Source organism: Ursus americanus, chromosome 26 (assembly GCF_024610735.1).
Source record: "Ursus americanus isolate L20-20 chromosome 26, mUrsAme1.1.p, whole genome shotgun sequence".
Lineage (NCBI taxonomy): Eukaryota > Metazoa > Chordata > Mammalia > Carnivora > Ursidae > Ursus > Ursus americanus.
The window spans coordinates 42,404,943-42,431,099 of record NC_142152.1 but is presented as its reverse complement, the minus strand read 5'-3'; the positions used below and the strand labels follow the sequence as shown (position 1 = coordinate 42,431,099).

General features: G+C 51.2%; 1 protein-coding gene across 13 annotated transcripts in view; it reads right to left on the bottom strand.

Annotated features, from left to right (window-relative positions):
• PPP2R5C (protein phosphatase 2 regulatory subunit B'gamma) overlaps positions 1 to 26,157 on the bottom strand; it is a 122,098-nt gene that overhangs the window by 3,738 nt on the left and 92,203 nt on the right. For 4 of the 13 annotated variants that reach the window (XM_045775417.2, XM_087856225.1, XM_045775408.2 and 1 more), the window contains 8 exons: positions 22,102 to 22,161; positions 20,230 to 20,338; positions 18,784 to 18,837; positions 13,480 to 13,650; positions 12,307 to 12,434; positions 9,999 to 10,100; positions 8,719 to 8,791; positions 4,653 to 4,769 (listed from right to left, as the gene is read on the bottom strand). In XM_045775417.2, the coding sequence (XP_045631373.1) occupies positions 4,653 to 4,769; positions 8,719 to 8,791; positions 9,999 to 10,100; positions 12,307 to 12,434; positions 13,480 to 13,650; positions 18,784 to 18,837; positions 20,230 to 20,338; positions 22,102 to 22,161 (814 nt within the window). The other 9 variants (XM_045775412.2, XM_045775416.2, XR_015721886.1 and 6 more) reach the window with 8 other exon arrangements.

Below are 26,157 nucleotides of genomic sequence, written 5' to 3'. Positions count from 1 at the left end.
AGAAGACTGCCAATTAGTTATAAACTTTAGACAGAACTGAGCCTTTCTGCTTGGCGTCTCCATCAAAAAGAAGACAGACTCTAAAGAGAGCGTAATGACTTCTGTGGTGGTGAATAAACGTCTTAGCAGAGAAAGTTCGTTTTAAGTCAATCATCTGACAACAAAAGGACAAAAACCACAACCACCTCTCATAGTTTCTGGAAATCTGACCTCAGCATAAAGTACACTTTCCCTGGCTTTTAAAAACGATCTAGAACCCGCAGAAGTCAGACATGAAAAGTTCACATTTTTGCAGAGTTAATATTTCTTGGGGTTCTTTGCAAATTTATCTGTGGAAACGGCAGTAACACCAAGGTTTAGAATGAGCCTTCTGTGAAGTTTTAGGAATATTTCTAGAAATGTGATGTGAATATGAACATACACATATGGTAAAGGCGGGAGTCTGGCTTTTTTCCCCTGAAAATTAGCGTAAGGTGGCTTTGGGAGAAGCACCCCCGTCGGGGGGCTGCGCAGGGCACAGTGCTGAAGCGGGTTTGCTTTCGGCCCACGAGGAACTCAAGAGGCAAAATTCTACCCTGAAAACAAAGCAAAGCGAAGCCAAACAAAACCTAGACTTTTACAGACTCGAAACATTTCATCCCTGCTGAAACAGGCATTCTAAAGAGAAGAAACACTTTAGCAGAAAAAGGTCACAGTTGAAACCGTGGAACTGGAACCCGTAAGTGCAAACAGGGAGAACACACACGACCCCGGGAGCGTCTGGAAGGACAGAAAGTGTGCTGGACATGTCTGGGCCTTTCTGTGTGGGCATCTCAGATCGGTGTGTAGAGCAGGGCGTGAGTTTCACGAACCACAAGAGGAGAAAGATCAGAAAGACAGCAGGCGGGGAAGGATGGGAGGGCATGCAGACGGTCACCCCGAATGGACGGCCTGGGTGGAGGGGGCGTGCGGGCAACGGGCAGACGCAGCGAGCAGGTGCAGCGTGAGGCACGGCCTCTGTCTGCCGCATGTCGGCAGATCTAAGAGGCTTAAGTTTATACAGTAAGTGGGAGCAGAACATGAGGGCTCGGGTGAACATAACCGTGCATGTTTTCACTGTGCGGCTGAGGACACAGCTAACCCACATGTCTCGAGGGACCAGATTTGTCTTTACCATCACCAGCTGCAATGACAGGGAGAAAAGGGAAAATACTTCATGTACACAGAATTTGTCAAGTCCTGTCCTAAGCACACAAGCCTTAAACACACGCTATGCATTGCGTAAGGGGTACCTTCACTTCCCACCTGCCGTCTCTACAGCTTCCTTACGTGCACGGCTGACACTGCTTTTCTCCCGACCGACTGTTAGAAACGAGAATTGTAAACATTTTAAACGTCTCTGGTATAAATGTCATTCACGTGAAATTTAGTACTTTTCTTTGGATGTTCTATGTAGAGTTAGACAAGTCCCCCCCGCCCCCCCCCCGCAAAAGAATGCAAATTATGGTTCTGACAGGTCAATACATAATGGAATTTCTCCACACAATTCCAACCAACTGCATCCCACTTCCTCCCCTCCTCTGGGGTGATACTGCCATTTACCTCTCACACGTGTCCCGTTCTGGCCAATGTTCAAGTCATTTCAAAGAAATGTGGAATTATTTTGGAAAAATAAAATTAGCCGAAGATAAAATTAAAGGGCACCGAAAATATTCAGACTTTAATTTTTAGCTGTAACTTCTTATGTAATTTGGTCTCCAAATTGTGCATATAAATTTCTCCTGCATCTAGGTAATTTTCTCTTTGTTTTAACAGCGTTTTTGAGAATTTCAGGAATATAGGACTCCAACATTTTTCAAATTCAGGAGAGTCTATTGTATCAAATATTATAGCTAAGAGAGTGCACTATAAATATCTTCATCTAGCTGGGTTGAAATGGGGAGGGGGGGTGCCTGGGTGGCGCAGTCGTTAAGCGTCTGCCTTCGGTTCAGGGCGTGATCCCGGCGTTATGGGATCGAGCCCCACATCAGGCTCGTCCATTGGGAGCCTGCTTCTTCCTCTCCCACTCCCCCTGCTTGTGCTCCCTCTCTCGTTGGCTGTCTCTGTCAAATAAATAAATAAAATCTTAAAAAAAAAAAAAAGAAATGGGGAGGGGATTCAATTAATCCATAGAAATCTATAATAAGTACTAGAATTGGGTAGTATTAGTCTTCCAGTTTTATTCTTTTTCAAAGTTGTTTTGGCTACTCTGGGTCCTTTGTGTTGCCATATGAATTTCAGAATCTGTATGTTATTAAAAAAAAAAGTATGCTGGGATTCTGATTGAGATCATGTTAATTTGGGGAGAACTGGCGTTTTAATGGCACGGAGTCTTTGACCCAGGAGCGTCGTCATAGAGATCTCAGAGGTAAGAGTGGGGGAATACTTCGCAGAAAACTTAGTTACCTAATCTTCCTGCAAGAGTCACAAAAACAAACACGCTACAGGAGTTCTCCAGGAAATGCCCTGCCTGCCTCCCGTTACTCAGAACCAAGTGGATGGATGAGCAGAGACTGATCCCTTCGTGTTACACAGAAGGACATAGGCCCTGTGCCAAGGGCAGGGGACAGATCAACCAGTGGGGAGTTTTCCTGGGACTGGCTATCACATAAATACGAGGGCCGACTTTCAGAGGCAGTTTTCCACTCAAGATGAGAATGCGATTTTGGTTTGCCTTCTCGATCAAATGCTTGATTCCTCAGAGAGTCACCTTAAATCATAAATAGGACCATAATTTACATGGTCATTACATTTTGGACATCAGTCATTCTTTTCCTAGTGTTAATTATGACCTGCACTGGACCAAAGGATGGACCAAAAACCCCCCTAAACCTCCAAACCCCAAATACTTAATGTGTAAGAACTGGCTTGTACACCCTCAGTTTCCTATCCACCGCTGAATGGTCTACGTAACTTAAAAACGAATGTGGTCACAGATTCCTGGGCGGGCTTCCTGCTAGAAGGGGTGCCGGTGTGATAGTCTCTGTCTGCAAGCACTGGGTAAGCTCTCATGTCTTTAGTATGCTTGCAGCGTAAAATCAAAATGGCAATTTAAAAAATGACCTCAATTCCTGTCCCAGTTAAAAAAAATGAAGCAGGAAAATGAATGCCCCCATAGCCAGGACAGAGAAAAACAGAATTTTTGGGTTTTTTATTAAATCTGTTCACTGCTAACAATTATGGAATCCAAGTAAACGAAGTAAAAATAAGTTACTGATATTCACTAGGAGTGTACAGAGTTTCCTCACTGTAGTTTTGGTATTTTTGAGTTTGATCTTATGCTAAGGCTGGGAGCTGGCTGGGCAGCTCTGTGAAAAAGGAGTCTGGATCAGTGTGCTGTCCAAGTATGGGACTCCAAGTTCCCTAGTAGCCACATCAAAAAAATGAAAAGCAATAGGTAGAATTAATTTTAATAGCATTTTAAAATTTAAGCCAATATATCCAAAATGCTATCATTTCAACATATAATCAACAGTAAAAAGTTACGAATGAGATGGTTTTGCATTCGTTTCTTCCTATCGGGCCTGGGGATTCCCGTGCTTTAGACCGTCAGCACAGCTCCCGTAGATGGCCACACTGAGCGCTTGGCAGCCCTGTGGCGCTCATGGCCACCTGCTGGGACACGCAGTCTGGGTGGTGGAGGTCCCGTGCTCTTGCTAACGCCCGATCCCGTCTGATCAGGCGGGGAGTGAAATTTGCTTGAATTCAAACCTCTGCTTAAGAGAGTTCCAAATGACACGAGCACTGGTAAACCACCTGCGTCCAGCGCACAGCGGAGTCTGGCCACTCTGACCGTCCGCGCTTCGGAATCTTAGTGCTGGGTGTCGGTGGGAATTTTCAAGCAGGCCACAGGCGCTTAAAGTTTCAGAGTCAGAAAGGCCCATGCCTGCCGCACCCCTCCACCTGCTGAAGACTGCACCAGCTTCCACGAACTGGAGAGAGGCAGGCACGCTCAGGGAAACACGGCCAGCGACAGGCTCGTCACACACAGGCAGGACATCTACCCTCTTTAAAGCCCCAATTGTTTACATTCCCAACTTAGGAATGAGAGTCTGTCTCTGGATCAGTGGAGATCTGAATAATTCATCTCCACCGCGTGGAAGCAAACCGCCCGAGCACAGGTGTTAACTTGACAAAGCCCCGGCCTTCAGGGATCCCCGGCTCCTGACCCTTCCTGCCAGCCAGTGTGGTTCTGCTGTCGGGGAGGAAGACAAGGCTCGGCCCCAGGGACGGCCGTGGATGGCTGACAGGGGATACCTCTGTGCCAGAGCACGAGTGGGATGCTGAACAGAGAGGAGAGTGGAAAGACACCACTTTCCACTCTGCAAAGTGTTTGGTTTTTTGTTCAGGTTAATATTCCTGGGGTTGGTTAGGAGCTGGGACTGTTACTGTTAACATAAATGAAGATAATATTCAAATTTTGGGCACATACTCAAGACTCAAAAATTATTTCTAGTAGTTTGCTCACTGAGATGCATGGGCAAAATCCCTCCCAGGAGCTGGACCCAAACTCAGTTCTTAGCCTGAGCTTGCACAGAAGACACCGATGTGGGTCACATCACCTCCTAAAATTCTATGCGTTTCTTAAGCAAGTCTACCACGGCGCATCCCGGCTTAGCTCTGTGCACCGTTACCTGGCGAGCCTCTTCGTTCACGGCCTTTCTCAGCATCTGCACATCTTCAAACAAAGGCCCATCTGTCTCCATTGCAACTGGAATGGTCATGGTGCTTGCTTGACTATACACTGCGTACTGCAATGCAAAGTGTGGAATCACTCTCTGGGGCGCTCAGGGTCTGGGCTGCGAGGGTCTCCTACTGGCCAGGGGCATGTCTTCCCACCTGTGCCCTCCCCAGGGCCCTCTCCTGAATTAAGCTCCCTGGGTGGCAATTAAACCAGCCTATACCTGTAGCTCCTCAGGAGCCAGAACGCTTCTACCCTTCTAGGCCCCGGCAGCACCAGGCGGGAGTGTGACGTAGGCTCCAGCACCCCCTCTAAGGCCTCCCTGTCCCTGGGGCCTGAGGGACGGCGGGGCAGCACCCTGCCTGGCAGCCTTGGCACCTGAGTCCACGTGCTCACCTGGACTGCTTCATGCTCATGGCCTCCCTTCACCTCCCAGGCCACACACACCTGCCGACCTCACTCCTTCGCCCCTCGCTCTAACTCGCTGGAACCCTGTTATCAATCCCACCCCTTCGTCCACACCCTCGGTGTCTCGGCCCTCTGGCCAGACTCCGCGACCTGGTTCGGTCCAACAGCTCAGTTGCGTGCTGCAAGCCCATGTGGCTGTGGAGCCTCGGCCCAGCCGGCTTCCTCTTTTCCATGCCACCGGGCACCCAGGAGTCCCAGGGCCCTCTGCCCGCCACTCCCATCTGCCGCACACTTCTACGAGAGGCCCTGGGTGCCGGCCCCTTCCAGGACACCAGACGTGATGCTGCAAGTCTGACTAGGCCAGTTTGCTCTTTAGGACACTAACACCTGCACCCGTTCCGGGGGATAAAAATCCACATCTGTTCCCTCTCCAGCTACATCCCAAGTACAGACCACACCCAGCCCCTCCTCCACAGCTAAGAGTCCACCTGTGCTGAGCAACTCGGTTCCCTCCTCTGCTCTCTCTGCCTCAAGGACCTTCCCCGGATTCAGAGCGGGCAGCTGAGAATTTCCCCTCCAAGGGGCTCAGCCCTCTTGCTGGGGACACTGCGACTGTGGCCATCCCACAGTGTGGCTTTCTGCATCCCTGGCAGAAGCAGGAAACAGATCTCCTGCCTGCCTTCCTCTCCAGTATCTCCTCATGTGTGTTATGATCTGACCATCTGAAAAGAATTCTCTTTGCCTCCATCTGGCTCCCCTCATGAGTCCCTAAGCTCCTCGGACCTGTGTCTTGTTCTCATCTTTGTGTCTCGGGAAAGTTCCTTGACTCAGGACACCCAGCTGGTGCCCGTCTGCCAAGTGAAGTGGCTGCCTGCTTGGCACCGCGCCTCCGGGGGCTCACAGAACACAGGTGACCGCACGACTAATAGGCCCGCACGACTCACAGCAGCGCGGGGCTCTCAGTCCTCGCTGGGGCTCAGGGCAAAGAGAAGGATGAACAAGAATGCTACAAAATGGTCCCAGCGAAGTGAGTGCCACACACCAGGCACCGACAGGAGAGGATTCTTAGTAGGAATAAAAACGTCTGTCGAGGCTGGAGTCCACAGCAGGGTAAAGGAGCACACATGTCGCCCAGAGAAGCCCACCTCTCAGAGGAAAGCAGCCAGCTGGGCCCTGTGCCCCGGGCCTCTCCGCACCCCGAGTCCGTGCACCCGAGGTCCACAGAAGTGCCTGTCTTCGTTTCACACAATTCCAACCCAAGTCAGGGAGAAGTAAGCAGCAAAATGTTCCCTGGCCTCTTTGGTGGACTAGGAAAACACATTTACGTTAGAAATCCTCAAAATTTCATGACTTATATTAAATCATGTGTGATATTCAAAAACTTCAAGGGAGCTGCCACAACTGTTACGACAAACAAGATGGAAAATTCTGGAGGTGCCGCTGACTCCCCAAGCCCAGCAGGATGGACGGCGCACGTCCGAGTCTGAGCAGGGGAGACTTGTAGATACAGCTCAGGGGGCAGACGGTGGATTCTGGGGGATCCACCCTGCAGAAGCAGCTACAAGCTCATTCCTCAAGAAGGCAGATCTGAGACAGAGAGCCTCGCTTGAAAGACCCCACTGTTTTCAGGACGGAAACAAGAAACAGGCTGTATCATCATCCACACAATTATCTACTTTTTGGTGTCGTTGTTATAAATGGTAAGCAGTGACTAGAATTTAGAAAAGATTCTCTCTCTCTCAAGTGAAAACCAAGTCCTGAGGCCTTGCTTTTCAGCTCTGAGACATTATTAGCCCATGAAGTATTTTCCTCCGGGAGACCTGTGCATGCAGACAGGACTCACAGGGGTTGACTCACACATGGGTTCAACAGGAAGACAGTCAGTCCAGCGCCCAGAGCATCACGGTCACCACGGTGCTCGGTGAGCACAGGCAGAGCCCAGGTGCGTATGCTGTCGCCCGCCTGGGACACCATAGAGGGCACCCCAGACGAGTAAAAACATCGTGTAAGAAAACTCAGGAGAAGCTCAGAAAAAGGGAAATGAGAACAGTGTCTATTTCAGAAGGGACACCTGTCACAGCACAGCAGTGAAACCAGGCCACGCTTGTTACACAACCAACCAGCTCTTTCCCGTTTATGATGGGGAATCGTTGTGCGGGTCTTCATGACATTGTGTCTATAATTTTGGTAAAATGAATAAAACCAGGATCTCTGACCTGTGCATATTTCACGTTTCTCAGGGTGTTGATTTTGCGTGTGTGTGGGATGGGCTCTCCGACGGCCCTTTGCACGCGGCTGTCAGGCAGGGCCCCCCCGCCTCCACCTGCCCCAGATTTCTGCTTTTCCTTAAAACAAATGTTAGTATTTTAACCTCACATTCTGCTCCTGACAGCAGATCCCCGGAGCCGTGTACCTGCACGGGGCACTCACGGGCTCACAGTCACCTTACCACGGCGTTTCTGTGAGGAGCACAGAACAGACGCTGTAAGGGCCACGCTGCTGGGTTGCTCCATGCAGGGACTGGGACCTCACTTAAGAAAGTCATTCCATTTTCCGAAGGTTCAAGTCTCCCGAATGTGGTTTTACCGAGGGGATACAATCAGTACATCACGCAGATCAAACACATAACGTGTGAACCTTGTGTTCACGTGTCACTTCTAGGAAACGTCAGACTGAAAAACTGGCATAATCGACTTGGTGAACGACTCACGCACACCTCGCACCAAAGAAAACAGCCTGCTTGTAATCCAGTTCACCTCAACGAGCCTTTTAGGATTTTAAGGGTGGCTGAGGGGTTCTCATAAAGCATTGTCCTTTCTCTTCTGGGAGGCTGAGGACAGCCTGGGGACCGCCCCTGTGGCGAAGACGCGCCCCAGTGATTCTCAGGCCCTGAACCGGAAGGAGCGCCTGCCAGGACAGCGGTGCGGTCCGTCTGGACCAGTGGACATAAACCAAAGAGCACAGAGCTCAGAGCCCCCGGGCGCCGGCCCCGGAGTGCACGCTCTGCAGGACGCCGCTTCACCTGCCCGGGCTCCGGGAGACACGCCGTGTGCGCTCGTGTGCCAGAGCGCACCGGAGCCTTCTAGCTAGATGGGAGAAAGGGCTAGTGGCCAACATGACAGAGGTCAGGCATTTTTTAACAATTAAAGGTTCAGCCTACAGGAACCTGGTTTTGGGAAAAAGGACACCCACTTCATACTTCATCTATTTCAAATCTAACTGCTTTTCTTCTGAAATGATTTCGATATGAAAAAGAAAAGGACATACTGTTTGAGTGACACTGTCTATGACATTTGTGGGGAGAAAGCAAATTGCAATCTTGGCCCCTAAATAGAGGCTGTGCCCTGGTTTTCTTTTTACCACAGTATATTGTTAAGATTTAGATCTTATTGAAAAAGTGGAGGAAAAAAAAAGTCAATTCTGTGGTAAAAACTTTGTGGGGCAAAAATCAGTTACTTGTACAAAAGCTGAGGAGTACCTTTATTGCAGACATTTCCACGTACAAGGTTAGTGAGACCGCCCCCCGCCCCTCCCGCGAGGAAGCCACATTCCTAGCTCATAAAAACATTCAAGTAACACCCTAGACGTTTTCACATTACTCTTTTTAGTACCTGGGGGTTTGCTTTGGCTAGATTTTCTATTTTAACCCACGCTTCTTCTCGTTCTTTCATTTTTAGCTTCTCTCTGAAAAATAGTAAAATGTCGTTGGTATTAGAGACATGGGTCACATGCAAGGGAAGGCGAGAGGCAAAACTGACATGACCGGCAACCTACTGTCCTGTCACCGTGGGTCATACCTCCAGCTCCACCGTGGTGAGCACAACGGACGTGACATGGAAAACGAAACGCGAAAAGCCAGACTTAGAGGAAGAGATTTAACAAATGAACGCGCTACAACGTGCGCGTGCTGAAGACTGCGGGCTCCTAGGGGCACTCACACGGGCATCTCAGGTCTGCACCCTTCCTGCTTCAGCTGCTTTGGGGACCCAGATAGCCTCGAAGACCAGCTTATGCAGCCGTGAAAGTGAGACCATTCCATGCTGTACGGGAACTGAGGCTAAGGGCCGACATCCCAACAAGGAGGGCTTTAAAAAGGAACAGTCTTCAGACCTGGTTCTCGTTAGATCCCACCACCAGAGAGTCACGCGACCTTCTGTAAATCCCTTAACCTGGACCCAACTTATTTTTTTTTTTAAATCCGGACAATGTGCTGCATGATCTTTAAGATCCTTTTCAGAAAGCTAAGATACTCGCCATGTGAAAGGCCGAAGGCACAGGTGAACCCTGTGCTCAGCTCTGAGGGAGCAGGGGTCAGGCAGCTGGAAGCCCGTAAGGCTCCATGGGCACGTGACCCTGGGCCCCTTCCTTGCCTTGCAGACCACACCTTGCACACAGCGCGTCTCCCTCACGTCTATGTTCCTGTCTTTCCTTTCCACACCACCTGTGAGGTCAGGGATTTTTGTTGTATTCACTGCTGTGCTGTCAGAACCTACAACGGGGCCTGACGTATGAGTCAACACGTATGTACCGTCTAAAGTACGCACGGGACAGCTGGTTATATATATCTCTTAATTTGAATTACACTCGTTCAAAGTTTATCTCCCTTGGCCAGCTTCTAGTGATAAGCAAAGAAGAAAATCTGCCCAGAGCCCAGACATGACTCTGATGTCCTCCTCTGAGTGTGACAGCAGGACCCTGATTTTGTGAAGGACACCGGCTAGGCTCCGGAGAAGGCCCGTGTTAAATGGGCACGCTAAAGCCATGTCGAGATGAAGGCGCTCCTTCACGTAAACCTCCTGGGATAGAGTTCAAATACCCGCCTTATAAACCTGCGAAGTTCCTGCACCTTCAGCCTCTCTCGAAAGAGTAGCTTTTGAAAGGAGCAACTTACTTCAGTTTCTCGGCTTTGAACTGCTGGGTGCAGTCGTCAAAGAGTTTCTGGTTCATCTCCATGAAGAGCTTCAGCGCGTTGTAGATCAAGCCGTGTATTGTCCTGTAAGTAGACCTTGGTATTCAGACTCCGAGCACTCCATCTTTCTCTCCGCCTCCCGACCCTCCTCAGCCACAGCCCTCTGCTCCCTGACCTTCCAGCGGCTGCAGCGGCCCCACGTCTCATGCCTCTGGGCTTCCCGGCCAAAGCCCATACTGGACGCATCTGCGTCCACACGGCTGTGGGGCGCTCCTGACCGGCCCCGAGGCCCCTCGCTTTCTGTCCTGCTGACAGCAGCCAAAAGCCACCTTCCATGGAAATGGAATAAAAATGTTGAAACTTGAAGAAATAGAATTCAGACAAACAGCAACAGGAAGGGGACAAGAACGGAAACATTTTACTTCCTATAAACGTCAGTTTCCTTTCCATCTTAATTAAGGGCAGAAAAGTTGTTAATAATGCCAAAGCAGAGCTTTGCAAGGCAGAAAATAAAATTACTGTGGAATGGCTTAATGAGACCCAGCTTCCTGGCTCTGACATCCAGGAGAGGGAGGAGGCACAGCTGCCCCACAGCCCAGTGGAACCTGGGGAGGACACCGGTCCCGCTCGCCATCAGATGACAGCCACACGGGACCCCCAGCAAGACGGGCAGCACTGCGCCGCCGGCCTGGTCAGCCCACGGCCTCGGGCACAGCCGCAGACACTCGATCTCGCCCCATAACTGCTCTCACTGCTGCTAGGACTACTACTGTTTTTGCTGTCGCAAATTCACAGCGACTTCTTAACTCACTTCACAATAAAACCCAACTCGTATTTGGAAACACTTAAAGTAACACTTCAACACTTCTCTTTGCAAGGGGCAGGGGTCTGCGGCCAGTCAGCAGCCACCGCTGACTCTCGCACTGTACGACTGTATGAAATGACACATGGGGACGGCAGCTGAGCTCCGAGGCCTTTGTTACCACCTGCTGAGCGTAATAAACAATGAATGTGGCAAAGAAAAGGCTGTTGAAAGTCGATATACTGACGAGGTCCGCTGAGCCGTGCCAGGAGCGCCCCAGCGACCCCCACAGCCGCGTGCTGACGGTGAACGCTTGCCAGGTGCCTGTCAGGGGCCAGGGACTTTCTGTACGTTCACGTTAATTTTCTTGAATCAGCACAAAACACCGAGGTGGGTGCCAACGTTTTCTCTATTTCTGAGATGACGACACTGGCTGAGCACGATGGGGCGAGAAGGTGAGGTGTGACAGCGGGAGGGTGTGCCGGGGACTCTGCCAGCCACTCAGCTGCTAGCCTGCTCGCGAGTGTGGCCCGGCTGCCGCTGCCCCGAGGCTTACTTTCTTCACCCGTAAACAAGGGGGCAGGACGGGTATCGAGGCTCTGCTCCTCCTGCTTGCAATGCTGATTTCATGATGACAACGTGGAAAGAAATGAAAGGAGGAGGGAGAGCAAAACATCGGTCCCCGTGTTCACGTGAAGACCGTGAACACCAGTGGGTGTTCCACAGTGACGGGGGTCTGCGCCGACTGTCCCCTTGTAAGGTGTCAGAAGACCACAGCTTAGCGTCTTCATCCTTGTGAGGTGCAGCACGGAGGACACGGCTAGGTCCTGTGCTGTCACCTGCTCGTCCCTTGCCCTCCGGGCAGCGAGCACAGGAGGGAGGCTCCTGTTCTATCGGAGGGGCTCACAGGGCGCGTGGTCGAGGGTGCGGGGCCCTTGAGAACGGGCTGGCCACCATGCTCCCACAGGGACTGAGCTCCACGGGCTTTGCAGCGACCTTCAGCTCCTCTGGAAGGGAGCTAAGACGAGGCCCGGAAGATGCCGCTGCCGACGCGGCCAGGCACAGTGGGCGCCAAGCGACGTGCCTCCATGTTGGCTTGAAACGGGGGTGAGGAGGCAAACAAAAGGCCACAGGTACAACGCACACTTCTACCTACTTGTGAGCCCACGAAGAAATTAACGTCTCCTGTTTAAACTGATATTTCGGACTCGGATTTCAATCCTAATTGAAGTTTCGGCAAGATACAAGAAATTTTAAATGCCCCAGCGGGGCAGCCAGCTCTTCCTCTCTTTTTTTAAAAATTTAAAAAAGATTTTTAAAAATCTATTTGACAGAGAGCGAGCACAAGCAGGGGGAGTGGGAGAGGGAGAAGCAGACTCCCCGCTGAGCTGGGAGCCCGACGCGGGGCTCCATCCCAGGACCCCGGGATCATGAGCGGAGCTGAGGGCAGACCCTTTGCTGACTGAGCCCCCGGCGCCCCTTTCTTACTTGTTCCAGTGGGTCTTGGAGTTGCGGTACAAGGAAGGAAACATGATGGGCAGGATCTTTGCTGCATTGTCGCTGATCAGGCTCATGATGTACTCGTTGTTCCAGTAATACAGCGCTCGCTCTGCCACCTGGAAGACGGGGGCACAAGGGTTGTGACTGGGCCAACATTCGTTCAGCAGGACCCTCCCCACTGCATCAGCCAGTCATCCCCACAGATTCAACACACTCAGAACCGTCAGCCTGAAGAGCCCTTGACGAAAAGGCAGATGGTTTCTTGCCTATCAGGAATACCCGCGCTCACTTCTCCACTCGTTCAAGAAAAATGTATGCTGGACCCTGGGCTCCATGCAGAGGACACAGGCCAGATGCGCTCCTTCCACCCGCCTTCTGCCCACCCGCATCCATGGCGGGTCCAGGAGGTGCCGAGGTGTCAGAGTGGACAAGGTGAGGGAGAACTGCTGCCCTCCCGGAGCTTACGTTCTAGGGGGGACAAATGATGGGGGAATTAATTCCCCAGAAGTGAGAGGCCACGTGGCAGACAGCAGCACGGAAGGGGGGCAGGAGGAGGGCCGCAGGGGCAGGAGAGGGCTGACACATGGCCCTTCCTCGGCCGGGCCGCCTGGCTCGGGGTGAGCTCATGATACAGGCCAGCACGTCCAAGGAAGGCGGACGGGCTGAACAAAGGTCCTGGGAACGACCTCTGAATGAGGCCAGAACGCTGAATGAGGAGCCCAGGAGAGGAAGGCGGCATGTGACTGAGGCCCCCCTCAAGCAGGATTTGGGGGGGGACAGAAGTCGGAATGTGCCCTTGTCAGAAACAGGTGCTTGAGGACGGGGAGTTTCAGGGCTGAAGTTTGTCTGCAAGTGTCTGTCACTGAGTTCCGGAAAGCGAGGTTTTACGCATTTGGGGCACATGAACAAAGAGACAAAGCCGGTTCTACAGAGGAGCCATTTCTGATTATTCTTAGTGAGAAACAGGTGCTCAGTGATGCGGCCGAGATGCCCAAGTGTGTTTTATAGAATTCAAGTTTCAGCATCTTATTTTGAAGTGCGACTAAAACTGGCCATTTCCCTTCAAACTACACGACAAACACAGTACAACAGCAATGCCCTCAAGCCAGGCATCTCCGACGTGGACCCTGAGCGAGGCCGTTCTCTCCCAGCCCTCCGTACCTGGAAGTGTGGGCTGGACACACACTTGGCCAGCTGCCGGAAGAGCGGCTCCATGATCTTCACAAATTCCGATGGTTCGATCACGTCTAAGATCTCTTCTAATTCATTTAAGAACATGACTTCTTTCGGACTGTGAGTCTTTGGCCAGTATTTGAGAAGCGCCATCACCACCTGCCAGAGAATCAGCGATAGCGTGACGACCGGCGTCCGTGGCTCATGGACGTGTCCCCCGAGCAAAGCAACAGAATCAGGTGGCGCGTCCTTCCTTGTAGAAGGAACAGCCACACAGTAAATCGGTACGTGGGCTTTTTAGAATCAGAGAAACAGATCTAATTTTATACACTTAAGAATCACCACTTTAATGTATGGGACCCACGCCCTCTGATTAACCTCCACTGCAGTCAGTCATTCAGAAAAAAAAAAGATAAAAAATAAGCACTTAGGAGGGTTTAGAGAGAAAAAAGACAATGGAGAACCACGCGGCATATGAACGCACATCTTCGTTTCCGCACAGAAGCGGCCAGCTCTAGGACTGCTGGCCACACATGTGCACAACCCATTTCTATCTCATACTGACTGTTCATGTAAATTTCTGCACAAACATGCATATTGTGTGTGTACACATGGTGTTTCTGACTGTGCTGAATTGTGCTAAAATACATCAGAAGAGGGAGACATGAAATAAGCTGATGTTGTTAGCTCACGCCACACAGGGCTGTGGAGGGACTGGGGGTCGGGCCCCACTGCCCTCTGTGTGCGTGACCTATGACCCCGGGCTGGTCACCACCTCTGGGGGCTGCGAGGACCTTGCATCTGAGGAGCGCTGGCCCGTGGGGAGCACGGCAGTGCGGGCTCAGCCAGGACCCCGCCAGAGAGCATCTGTGTGGCCCGCCCCCACGAGGCATGTGCAGCCGGGCCGGCGGCGGCTTCCTCGTTCGCAGGGGCTGGACGTTACCTTCCTTGCCCAAGTCAGACAGGTAGAAAGAGTTTCTGTGGGGCAACCTTTCTTTATTTCACCCCTACAGCTTCCAAATTTCCTACCACAACCATACCAGTAAAGATCGTCCAGCCAGAGTATCAGATTCGACTCGGTGAGGACAAATAACATTTCTAGAGCTTAGCTATCTTCATCCTAAAAGAGTACAAGGGCCCAAAACATCTGCATGCAAGCCCATGTGCACGCTTGCACACGCAGGACTGCAGCCCATCACGGCCATTCTGGGAACCACTGTCCCAGCCCCTAGCTACGTCAGGACCGCCACGAACATCATGGCAAGTGCCAGCTCTCTGGGGCTGGCGGGTGGTCTCCACTGGCCCGTCCTCCGTAGCTCTGCAGACAGCACCCGACTTCTCGGCAGGGCAGCAGGGACATCCTGACTGTGGCTAAAACCATGGTGGGCCTTTGAACAACAACCATTTTGAACAACTCTGCTTAACGCTTTTGGCCTTTGGGCTCCGGGACGATCCTTCATGATGTGACACGACACTTTATAAAACTCCAACATTTATAAAAAAAGACAGTGCTCCTAGTTTTGGAGTCTGATGTAAAAATTTACAACACAATTATCTCTAAAAGGATTTCCTTAAAAAATCTAGCATGTAATGATTTTTGTCCTACTTTTCGCTCAAAATCATTGAACAGACATTTAGCGAGCACCTACTGTTCCCCAGCGTGGGGACCACTGTCAAGAACACAGCAGATGCCAATCACTTCACAAACCCACTCTTCCTTGTCATTTGTCAAATGGCACTTTACTAGGAAAAATACGTTAATATGTGAGATACAAAACAACTGGTTTAGCCACTCAATGTCGCTGGAAAAGGTTTTATTTCTGGAATCGGGGCCCCATGCTGGACCTACTTTTCACACTGTTTGGCGCGACCGTTGGTCAATACCACGGTTTCTGAGTGTAGCATATATAAGTTGACCATCCTCATGTGGAGTTTTAATTTTTTTAATTTATTTTTATTTTTTATTAGTTTTTATCATTATGTTCAATTATCCAGCATATAATACACCATTAGTTTTTGATGTCGTGTTCAAAGATTCATTAGTTGCATATCACACCCAGTGCTCATTTTGCCAAAGAGGGGACTGCCCGGTAAAGGTGATCTGGGCAGAAGTGGGCATCTGCTGCTGGGCGCAGGTCATGCTCCGAGCTCTCCTTTGGAGACTCGATGGGATGCCGCTCTCGGGACAGGGCTGGGGAGGCGAGCCCAGGTGTGCGTGCTGGCGGCTCCGGCCCGGTGTCTGGGGAGCCCCTCCCCGTCACTCCAGGGAAAAAGAGGGCTCCCACCGGGCCCTGTAGGAAAAGTCAATTACCCTAAAGAAACAGGTGGGCGACAACAGAACATGATTTTACTCCCATCGGTAATCTGATGAGCCCTTCATCTTCGTACAACAACGGCGTATGTGTTCAATGTGCCCGGAAAGTTTCTGAGCACTGTACACGGGTTACAGAGAAAAACCGTAATTGCAGACCTTAAATGGGAGTGACACAGGTCTTTTAAACAGATTGTACTTTAACTATTCCTGACCTCGGCCACACTGGCTTCAGGAGAGCCTTGGGTCTAGGACCCTGAGACCCCCGTGGGTGCCGTGTCCTTCCTAGTGCTGCTGAGTGGACGCACACCTTCATCCTACTGTCGACAAGCTTTCAACGCTGAAGTGAGACAGATCGGCCTGTGTACTTTCATAAGATGGGAATTTCAAAGAAAGGCGCTCACCCACGTGAGGGTCTGCACGTTGCTGACGTCTGCTTTCTGTGGTCAGAGAGCACTAGCGTGCTGTCTGTGCTGCGGGAGGTGAGGGAACGAAGCGAATCTGCGTGGCAATCTGGGCACTGGGTGTGCGGGGCCTGAAGCTCCTCTATGCCCGTGCCAACTCAGAGCTTCCGACCTAAGACGGAAGGACCCAGCAGAAGCCAGCAGCCGCCTCTCTCCTTCCGTCAGACAACTGCAGCCAAGAGCTCCCGCGCCCGCAAACCAAGGTCAGCTTTCACGTTAGTCTCAGGTGAAGGCGAGAACAAAGGCGTGCTGGGGCGGGATTAGGACCTGGGCTGTGGTGGACCTGGCCGGGCACTGGGGCACTAGCCGGGGGCCTGGGTGAATGGCGGTGAATGGGGCACAAAGTTTGGTGGATTCTTTAGCCCCTGGACAGTGTGAGAAATACACACACAGAAAAATCATAAAAGAAAATTGCATGCTTTTTCTCTCCTTCCATGTTTTCCTTTCCCTTCTTATTTTTGAGGTGGAAAAGGCAGGGTGTGTGTCAGAATTTGTTCCCCTACTACATAGGTAACTGTTCCCATGCACGAGTGGGGAGCCGCCCTTCAACAGGGGGAGGAGTTGGGGATGTGGCTCCACTGGGGAAGAGATTTGATCACGGAGGCCACCTCAGGGGTCCTTCCCTACGGAGACACGTCTTCAGTTTGGTCAAGGGGGATAAAAAGAACCCTACCCTGACCGGGAGTAAACACTCCGGGTTTGATACTGAAGTCTGGCGAGTTTGGTACCCTTCCTTGGGGGCTTCCAGAACCTCAGACAGAGCTGAGGCAGAGGCATGCAGGGACCCCAGGGACGTGGTTGAGGGCTTTTCCTGAGTTGGTGGGTGACTCCGGGTGTCCACGCACGGAGCTCAGAAGCTCTGAAGAAAGCAGAGATCAGGAGCCAGTGCAGCTCAGAAACAGAGCACCAGGGATTTCTCACGTACTTCCACCATCACACTCACGACCTCACGGGACCACCATGGAGGAGGCCACGGGGACAGAGAAGACACCGGAATGACGACATCTGCCTTTCCTACTCCAACGGTAACTTTGAAAAGAATACTTAAACGCTGCGACTGGCACTCAGACGTCCTACTTTGTTATTCAACAGTAAAAGACAACCCAGTTGATAAAACATGGGCAGTGGATCTAGAGACGTTTGTCCACACACAGGTGGCCAACAGGTGTATGGGAGATGCCCAACTTCTTCATCCGTGAGGGAAATGCAAATCAAAAAGCCACCGAGAGACACCACCGCACATTCACTAGCTGGCAGGATAAAGAAAGGGACAATGCCAAGCGTTGGCGACGATGCAGAGAGAGCGGAGCCCCGTGCAGCCGCTGTGGAGGACCGAGGGCAGTTCCTCACAAAGCTGAACACGGGGTCACCGGCTGAGCCAGCATTTCCACCTTGAGCTGCACACCCAAAGGGACCGAGAGCGGGGACTCGGCACAGACGCCTGCACACCCACATTCACAGCGAGCCCAGCGTCCACCGACAGAGGAGCGGATGAACAAAACACAAGGGAGTCTCTCCAGCCACGGCTGGGGACGGAGTTCTGACACGGGCACGGTGTGTCGGAACCCTGACGACATCCTGCACGAATCCACCCACGTGAGGTGCCCGGACGAGGCCAACTCGCAGAGACAGAAAGCAGGTGAGGGGTCACCGGAGGAGGGGGGGCAGAGGGGAAGTGGGAGTCGGTGTTTGGGGGGTGCAGGGCTTTTGTCTGGGGTGGTAACAAAGTTCTGGGAACAGTGGTGACAGCTGCAGAGCACTGGGATGTAATTAATGCCACTCGCTTGTACATTGAAAATGGCAAGTTTTATGCTGTGTGTACTTTACCACAATTAAAAAAATTAACGTAATATACCAAAAAGCCACTGAATTGTACATTTTAAATGGGTGAATTGTATGGTATGTGAATCATATCTCAATAAAGCTATTTAAAAAGTGTATTCAAGTGCTTAAACCGGCCCCTGACATGCTCAACTTGGTTAACCTGGGCTATGACAGCCCTTCATTTTTAATCAAGATAATAGGCCAAGAAATCTGGAAATCTACACGCTCAACGGCAGCCACCTGGCGCTTGCATTGCAGTGATCATGGCATAGCTGCCCTCGAACCCGGAAGGAACGTCGCAGCTCAGAGAGCCTCTCCAGTTCAAGCACTTCGAGAACTCACTCCGACCGCTAGGACCGAAGCCAGCTGCGCGTCCTCAAACCACGACTGGCACGTGCTCGGTGGCGCGCAATTCAGCAGCCTCGGCCACTCCAGCGCCTCACATTCAGAGGAGACGGCAATCTGAGCACATAAAATCATCACCACAATAAAGGAACTTGTAATTAAAGTCACCACACTCTGAAAACACACAACACGTAAAGGAAATCGGCCTGTTTGTTAGTGTGACTTCAGGTGAAAAAGTGGTCCGAGCAGGGGCCTGGCCAGCCGACATTTGGGGACGCCCACACGCCCCCTCACAGGCACGCCGGCGCCCGACCCCAGGCCCCAGCCCCGGCCCGAGAACGTACTTACGGGTTCAGTGAGGGTGCTGTCCTTTTCTAAAAACTGCACCACACAGTAAGCCAGCTGGAAAGTACAGCAGAGGACGTATCAGCGTTTCGCTTCAACCAGCAACACTGCCCCCCACCCGCTTGGTGTGGCCCCCCCGGTGAGCAGGGGCTCCCTTGTACGGGCCCGCTGCAGCTCTGGGGGCGGGGGAGGGGACTCTCAGGGACATGGTACGGCAGAAAGCCAAAAAATAAAAAATTAAAAAAAAAATCAGGAAACAGTCTTTCGGACTAACATAGACAAGTCAGCCTCGGTTTGACCGGGATTTTCCTCACGCTCTTTTTGGAGACTGTAATTAACAAGTAATCTAACAGCCGGAAAAAAAAATTAAAATCTGGTTCCACCTTAAACCACTGAACTATTAATCTCTTCTGTAGAACAATTAACAGGATAACAATCTGGCTGGAGGTAAAGCGACTATCACCAGTTAACAGCAGGCAGGAGGAGGAAAAAAAACCCAAAACAAACCTCGAAGTAAAATACTTTCCAGGAAGCCAACGTTCTTAGAATCATGTAAAGGATACACTTCCTGTGATTGAGCCCGTGCCGTCACTCCCGACGGGAGGGCCTGCAGGATGGGGTGTCCGCTGGCTGCCGGACCTGTCCCTGACATTCAGCACGTGTCTATGCAGGGCTCACTTGTGCAAGAGCAAAGGAGAGACCATGTCTCCTGGGTAAGTGCAGCCACCTAACCAGGGAGTAGTAACCACTTACTGACCAAGTGTTCAGGGTAACTGTCATTAGATTTCCCCAACCTGCAGAAAGCCCACAGCTTACTTAAAAAAAACAAAACAAAACAAAAAAAAGTAAAAAAAAAATGTTTTCATGGGCTATGTCATGGGCTGCAGACATAGAGGTTTTTTCTTGAAGGAGCCAGATTTAATTAAATTAATTAATTAATTTTTTATTTATTTGACAGACAGAGACAGCCAGCGAGAGAGGGACCTCAAGCAGGGGGAGTGGGAGAGGAAGAAGCAGGCTCCCAGTGGACAAGCCTGATGTGGGGCTCGATCCCAGAACGCCAGGATCACACCTTGAGCCGAAGGCGGACGCTTAACGACTGCGCACCCAGGCACCCCGAAGGAGCCAGATTTTAAAGCCCACGACAGAAAACTTCCTCTGACAAGTTCCCTGGACACCTGTCATCGAGTGAGTCACCCCTTTCTCTGCGCTTAGAAGGAATTCTGAAATTCTCCATTCCTGAGATGCTCCTGATTTTCTTAAAAGGGAATCTCTGGACCCCGTATCCACTCAATCATCACCAGAACCGACACTGGCAATGCGACATAACAAAGAGCACACTCCCAGGTAAGAGGCTGGGATTGTGTGTCTCAGCCTCAGCAATGCTCACGCGGGGACCCTGTGCTACCGAGTGTCCCGACCTACGCATCGCTGCTGGACCTCCCTTACCTGTGGATGGTAGACGCTCAGAGATTTCACTTTGTGCAAAGGTAGCAACACCTTCAGTAAGAAAATCTTGTGCTCTTCTTTTAGTGGTAAGGCAAATCCATTAATTATACTGTGAAAACAGAATTAATTCAAAGTTTGAATATTTACAATTTCCAGATCAAAAAAAATCTTGCCGTTTTCCTTTTTTCATTTTGGTTGTAAAAAACTGATAAGCAAAATGTATATTGCACAAAAGTGGATACTGGCAGAAATTAAAAACTGAATACTTTCTAAGAAGCATAACCATTTTTATCTTTGTTACGTATAATTCTAAAATTCTGGGTTTGCAGGGCATTACCCAGAACAGCACGAATCCCTGGGGGCAAAGCCTCCTTCTTTAGACAGGCCGCCGAGGCCGGGCAGCTCAGGTGGGACCCCCGCTCTGGGCCCACCCACCCCTGGCACCTTCCCTTGGCCTTCACCCATTCTTAGGAATTCGTACTTCCCTGGAGAAATTTGGGTTTGGTATTCTAATGCTGGTGGGACAGAGTCCAAGTGTGCAGAATGGGAGTTGGCTGAGAATCAGCCAGGAAGCTGCTCCCTTCTACAAAGAAAGGGGGTCTTACTCCTGCCCCCAAACTGAAGCTTTGTCTCTAACGTCAAGTAGTTTACCCACTGGTTTCCAGTTGGGTGAGGGGGCTTCCTTAGTCACTGTCTGGTTTTATTATTAGGGAACCACAGACACGTTAGAGCTGCGCAGCAGTTACAGTGATTTCCGGACTGTTCCGCACCATCCAGGGGTCTTGAGCACGTGTGCGCCACAGGCAGGAACTGTCTGAAGTGGGCATTAGGGAGGGATGACCTGCTCATTTGTGTCAGGGAGACCCTCCAGGTCCAACACCTCTTCCGGAAGGATACAATTACCAATCCCAGCAGTGGGGAGCACTGAGTCCTCCGTGTGCCGCTTCACGTGGCACGCTCTCCTCGCAACACAGAGGAGCTGAGTGGATGTCCCCCCACCTTACTAAGAAAACAGCGGCCAAGACTAGTTAAGGAAGGTCACACAACTAGTAAGGGCCCCTCGACTGCTCACCACACTCGACTGAGCGAGAGAAACTGGCCGACTGTGCTGAAACAGGTCAAAGCAGACCTCTCTGCGAGGACGAACGGTTTTTCAGATTATATCTAAAATGGCAAGACGGTTTCTCAGCACTACTGGAGCACAGATGGACCAGATGCCAGCAGCGTTCCCAGAGAGAGGCTTCTTGTGTTCCCAAAGCTTTGGGGATGGACAGAGCTTCCCTCCCTGCAGGGTCCCTCGGAACCTTTAGCTGTTAATGCAGCTGAATCCCAAGGAAGGTGCTGGGGGACAGCACTTCCAACCTTCTTCGGCTGGGGACCCCGAGGAACTCTGGGAAACAGTGCGTTGGAGGCCTGATATAAAATCTACAGGACATTGATATAAAAAAATGATAGCAAGCAAGAACTTCACTTGCCTTAAGATGGCAAAATTTTTGAAATGTTAATTACTTTTAAGGACACATATGAAAAATTTATAAAATCGAAGCAATCTGAAATACTGGCATTTACTCAATAGCCCCAGTGTACAGTAAATGATCCCTTCTTCTAGGTGTCACGCATAAACCTTCTTAAGGTAACAGTCCTCGACGAGGTGCATGAAACGCGTCTGTGTGCGGCGCCAGGCACGCAGGAGGGTTTCTCATCGGTGGCGTGTGACTGACCCCAGACCTCACCAACCCCTTCCATCAAGAGGGATCTTAGTTCCTTTGGAAATGGTTTCAATTGCCTCACTCTGGGGAGGGCTGCTGGGGTCCGTGAACTGGATCATTCTGGAATCAATTCCACTTGCTGCCAGGAACAGAGACGACTCACCTCCCCAGGATTTCCAGTAATTCTGCTATGCCGTTGTGATGCTCTGTTTCATAAATAAACCTAGAAGAAGCAACGCGCTATTTAGAACTGACACTGAAGTAACGGCTGGAAGGACTAAAATCCTCTGAATAAGGAAACAATGTGTTGGGGCAGCGTGCAAAGACCCGGGGGGCAGAGCGCGGGGCCTGCTCAAATGTCCCCCCAACATTCTGGACGTTTTCAAACACAGAGGAAGGCTGTACGGTCTACGCTGTGAGCGTCCGTACTCCAACCGCCCAGAGGTGACAACAAGCGATTTGCCACCTGCCTTATCACATGTGGTTCCCGCGACCCATCCCTCAGGCCTCATTTTTGCTCCACGCCAACCTAACCTAACGCCTTACTCAGTGCTAAAGCCTCCGACAGTTGGCCGGCTCTGTGCCAGGGCAGAAGTCCTTTCCTGCCCACTCGGGCCGTCTTGCCTGCTTCCTCACAGACGCCCTGCATGGCCCCCATGTAGATTCAAGCACCACCTCCCGGAACCCCAATACGAGCAGCCGATTTATGTCCTCCGAGAAGCCTCTTGTGCTGTGCCGACTGGTGGGCTCCCCGGGGCCCCTGCAGCATCCGGCCACACCCGAGGTCGGCCTGAGGACAGGGCGAGGACGTTTTGTCTCTGCGTCTCCAGTGCTGGGGCGGGGCCTGGCATTGGTACCACGCTCGGAACACCTGTGTTGACAGGCTGGGGGCGATGAGAGAGAACAAGGACACCAAGCAGGGCAACACCGCCCCACCCCCTGCGGATTTCCTCAGAAGCCAGGAGCCCACTCCTGCCCAAACCTCACTCGCCTGGAGTCCGCCTCAACCACGGCACGGGCACCTGCCTGATGCGAGTGGGGTCTGAAAAAGGTTTCTGCCCCTCTGTCAACAACGAACAGTTTAGAGACAGCTCTAAGCCAAAAGTAAGAGTTTGTAATGATTAAAAAAAATCGGCTCTGAAATTTCGTTGTCCTTGTTTGTAACAAATGGACACAGGACCTCAAGGTAAAGAACAGGTCAAATACCCACAGGACGTGAGATATTCCCCAAGGGTGGGCCTTAAGATCGCTACATCTAGGCAGGGCTAGAGCGAAGGTCTGTGAAATGGAGCAGGGAGCGGGCCGTGGGCGGGAGGTGGGCAAGGCAGACACGCAGGGGACCCCCAGCATCTCACACACAGGTCGGCTGCAGCCACTGAGCAGAGAACCACAGTGCCACAGATATGAGTGTGGCCACAGATGAAGGGGAGGTAGGGAGTTACCCAGACGGCACGGAGTATCTGAGTGGTGAAAAATGGGCAGTACGGTCATACTGCCGGGGACACAGCCCTCGACTCCCCGCCACTCTCTGCCACCCCACCTGCCCGGAGACTGCGAGCCAGCACCCAGGAGTCCCATCCTCCATGGTGCGTCTGCACTCAGAATTTACAAAATTCAACCTGAGGGCTCCCTCGTGCATTGCTTGTTTTCTCAGTTTCAAGGCGCAAAAGTTAGAGCTTTGTATGAAGTCAGCATGCCACCTGAGTCACCACTCCCTCCTCGACGACCCGGAAAGCGGGGAAGGCAGGAGGGCTGCAGCAGGCGCCAGCAGATCTGGGGACTCGGCGGGGTCTAAACGCTCTGGCTGTCACATTTGAGCAAGGATGGCCTTCAGCTGTAAGCCATTTTGTTCTCCTAAATCAGCATCACTATATTCTTCTGGATAAATTCTTCATTTCTTTTTTTCATCAGGGCTAGTGTTTTTTTTTTTTTTTTTTAATTTCAATTCAAGTTAGTAGCATTGGTTTCAGGGGCAGAATCCAGTGATTCATCAGTTGCACAGAACAGCCAGAGCTCATTACTTCACATGCCCTCCTTGATGCCCATCACCCAGTTACTCCATCCCTCCGCCCCACACCCCTCCTGCAACCCTCAGTTTGTTTCTTGTGATTGAGAGGCTCTTATGGTTTGTCTCCCTCTCTGATTTCATCTTATTTTATTTTCCCTTCCCCTCTGTTCACCTGTTCTGTTCCTTAAATTCCACATGAGTGAAATCATATGGTATTGGTCTTTCTCTGACTTATTTCGCTCAGCATAATACCCTCTAGTTCCATCCACGTCATTGCAAACAGTAAGATTTCATTCTTTTTGATGGCTGAGTAATATTCCATTGTATGTACCCACATCTTCTTTATCCATTCATCTGTCGATGGACATCTGGGCTCTTCTCATAGTTGGCTATTGTAGATAATGCTGCTATAAACATTGGGGTGCCTGTGCCCCTTTGAATTGGCATGATAAGTTCTTTGTTTCTAATTATTTTGTCCTGATCTGAAGTAGATACAGAAAGAGAAAATAGGTATAGTTCTCCTTCTTGCTTTTCCCGAGAGAGGCAAGAGAGGAAGGTGCGGGACGGGAAGAAAGCCATAAAGACGCATGTGGAGTAAGCTAGTGTTTCTCACTCCTCCAGCAAAAAAGGAATCAGGACGCTAAACACTGAGCCAGAACCTGCTTATTGGAGACAGTCTCCAAAACGGACACCACCAGGACCTCTCCTCCCTGCAGGACGTGCCTTGAGCCTCACATGAAGAGGTGGATCTGTCGTCCTGCCAGTTGCTTTTATCAGCACAGAAGGTAGAAGGGAGTGTGCTCCAGTTACGGGCCGAGCCTCACCGAGGACGGGTGGCTCCTGCTTCTTCCCTCCCGGAAGCCGGCTGAGGTCCTGCCCTGAGCCAGCCCCTGCAGACCGCGGCAAGTCCAGTTCCGGTCACAGATCTGCGAGAAGCAATCAACTGTTGTTGATTCCAGCCGCTCAGCTGTGGGGTGTGTGTGACGTGGACAGAACCGGAGCCCTGGGCCGCCCTGCCCGCCTTTGGCTTCCAGCGCACCGTGGCCAGGCCGTCAGCGGTGCAGACTTTGTGTCACTCACACCTCGAACACGCTCAGTAGAAGGAGAAGCTACATGAACAGGGACATCGCGTTAACATTTTCAATGAGATGAACCAAACAGGTTGCAGAGATCTTTTCTTACAAGACGGGGTCGTGCCACGAACGCTGATGAGCCGGGTACCTCTCTCACGGGCTTTCTCCTTACTTCCTTTCCGCAGGAGATCAGTGGTGTGGAAGGTGGAGACCAAACCAACTACAGAATCCACACAACATGCTTGCTTCTGATCGCGTCAATCAAGAACGACAGTTACAGAAAGATCGCTGCAACACAAAAGCGCCGTACTCCGGCACTGAGCCGGTGAGAACAAACCAGATCGTGTGCAAGAACTTGCAGGTAATGTGAATATTTTAGTTATTATCTTGAGTTCCTCATGATCTGTGATTCTTCTGCCTAAACAAAACCTACATTTTAACGAAAAAAAAACCCCTCATTTTAGGTAGAGCTTTAATTTTAGGCCTAAAAGATCAGAATTTAAATTGTACCTGTTCTTTGCTATTTAAATAATGTATAGAATGTTTTGACAGAGAAGTACCTCAGCCACGTGATGATCCTGTTTCGAAGGAAGCATGTGGCCAAGAAGGAACTAGGAACACGGCATCTAGGAAACATGACGTCCTTCTCTGATCACAGTCAGAGGGACGGGCTGCAGAAGCCCCAGAGGCTGTTGGTCTCTGTGGTGGGATCTCCATCTGTCTCTGCCCCCTTCTCCCCTGCTGGGTCATGGTGCGTAAGAAGGGACCCGCCTGGCCTCTGTGGTCTCTTGGCGATGGCCTGCGTGTCACCCTCACTCCATCACTACGGCTGGATGGTGTGAAATCCACCTGCTTTCCTATCTCACAGGGGGACCTGCACACATGCTGTCACCACTAGGATCTGTCACTACCTTGAGCCAGTCTGGAGTCGGGGGGCCTTCAAGGCAAGCTGACCCAGGAAGCCGAAATTCTTAGAATAAACTGCTCATAGTAAGTTTTGCAGGGACGGATAAGACACATTAACTCTTTCATGCATCCACATTCATTCAGTGCCGCCACAGGCCAGGTGCGAAGCTGTCGCTGGACGGGTGTGATAAAGACGCTGGCACCATGCCTGCCCGCAGGGAGACCTGTCTGC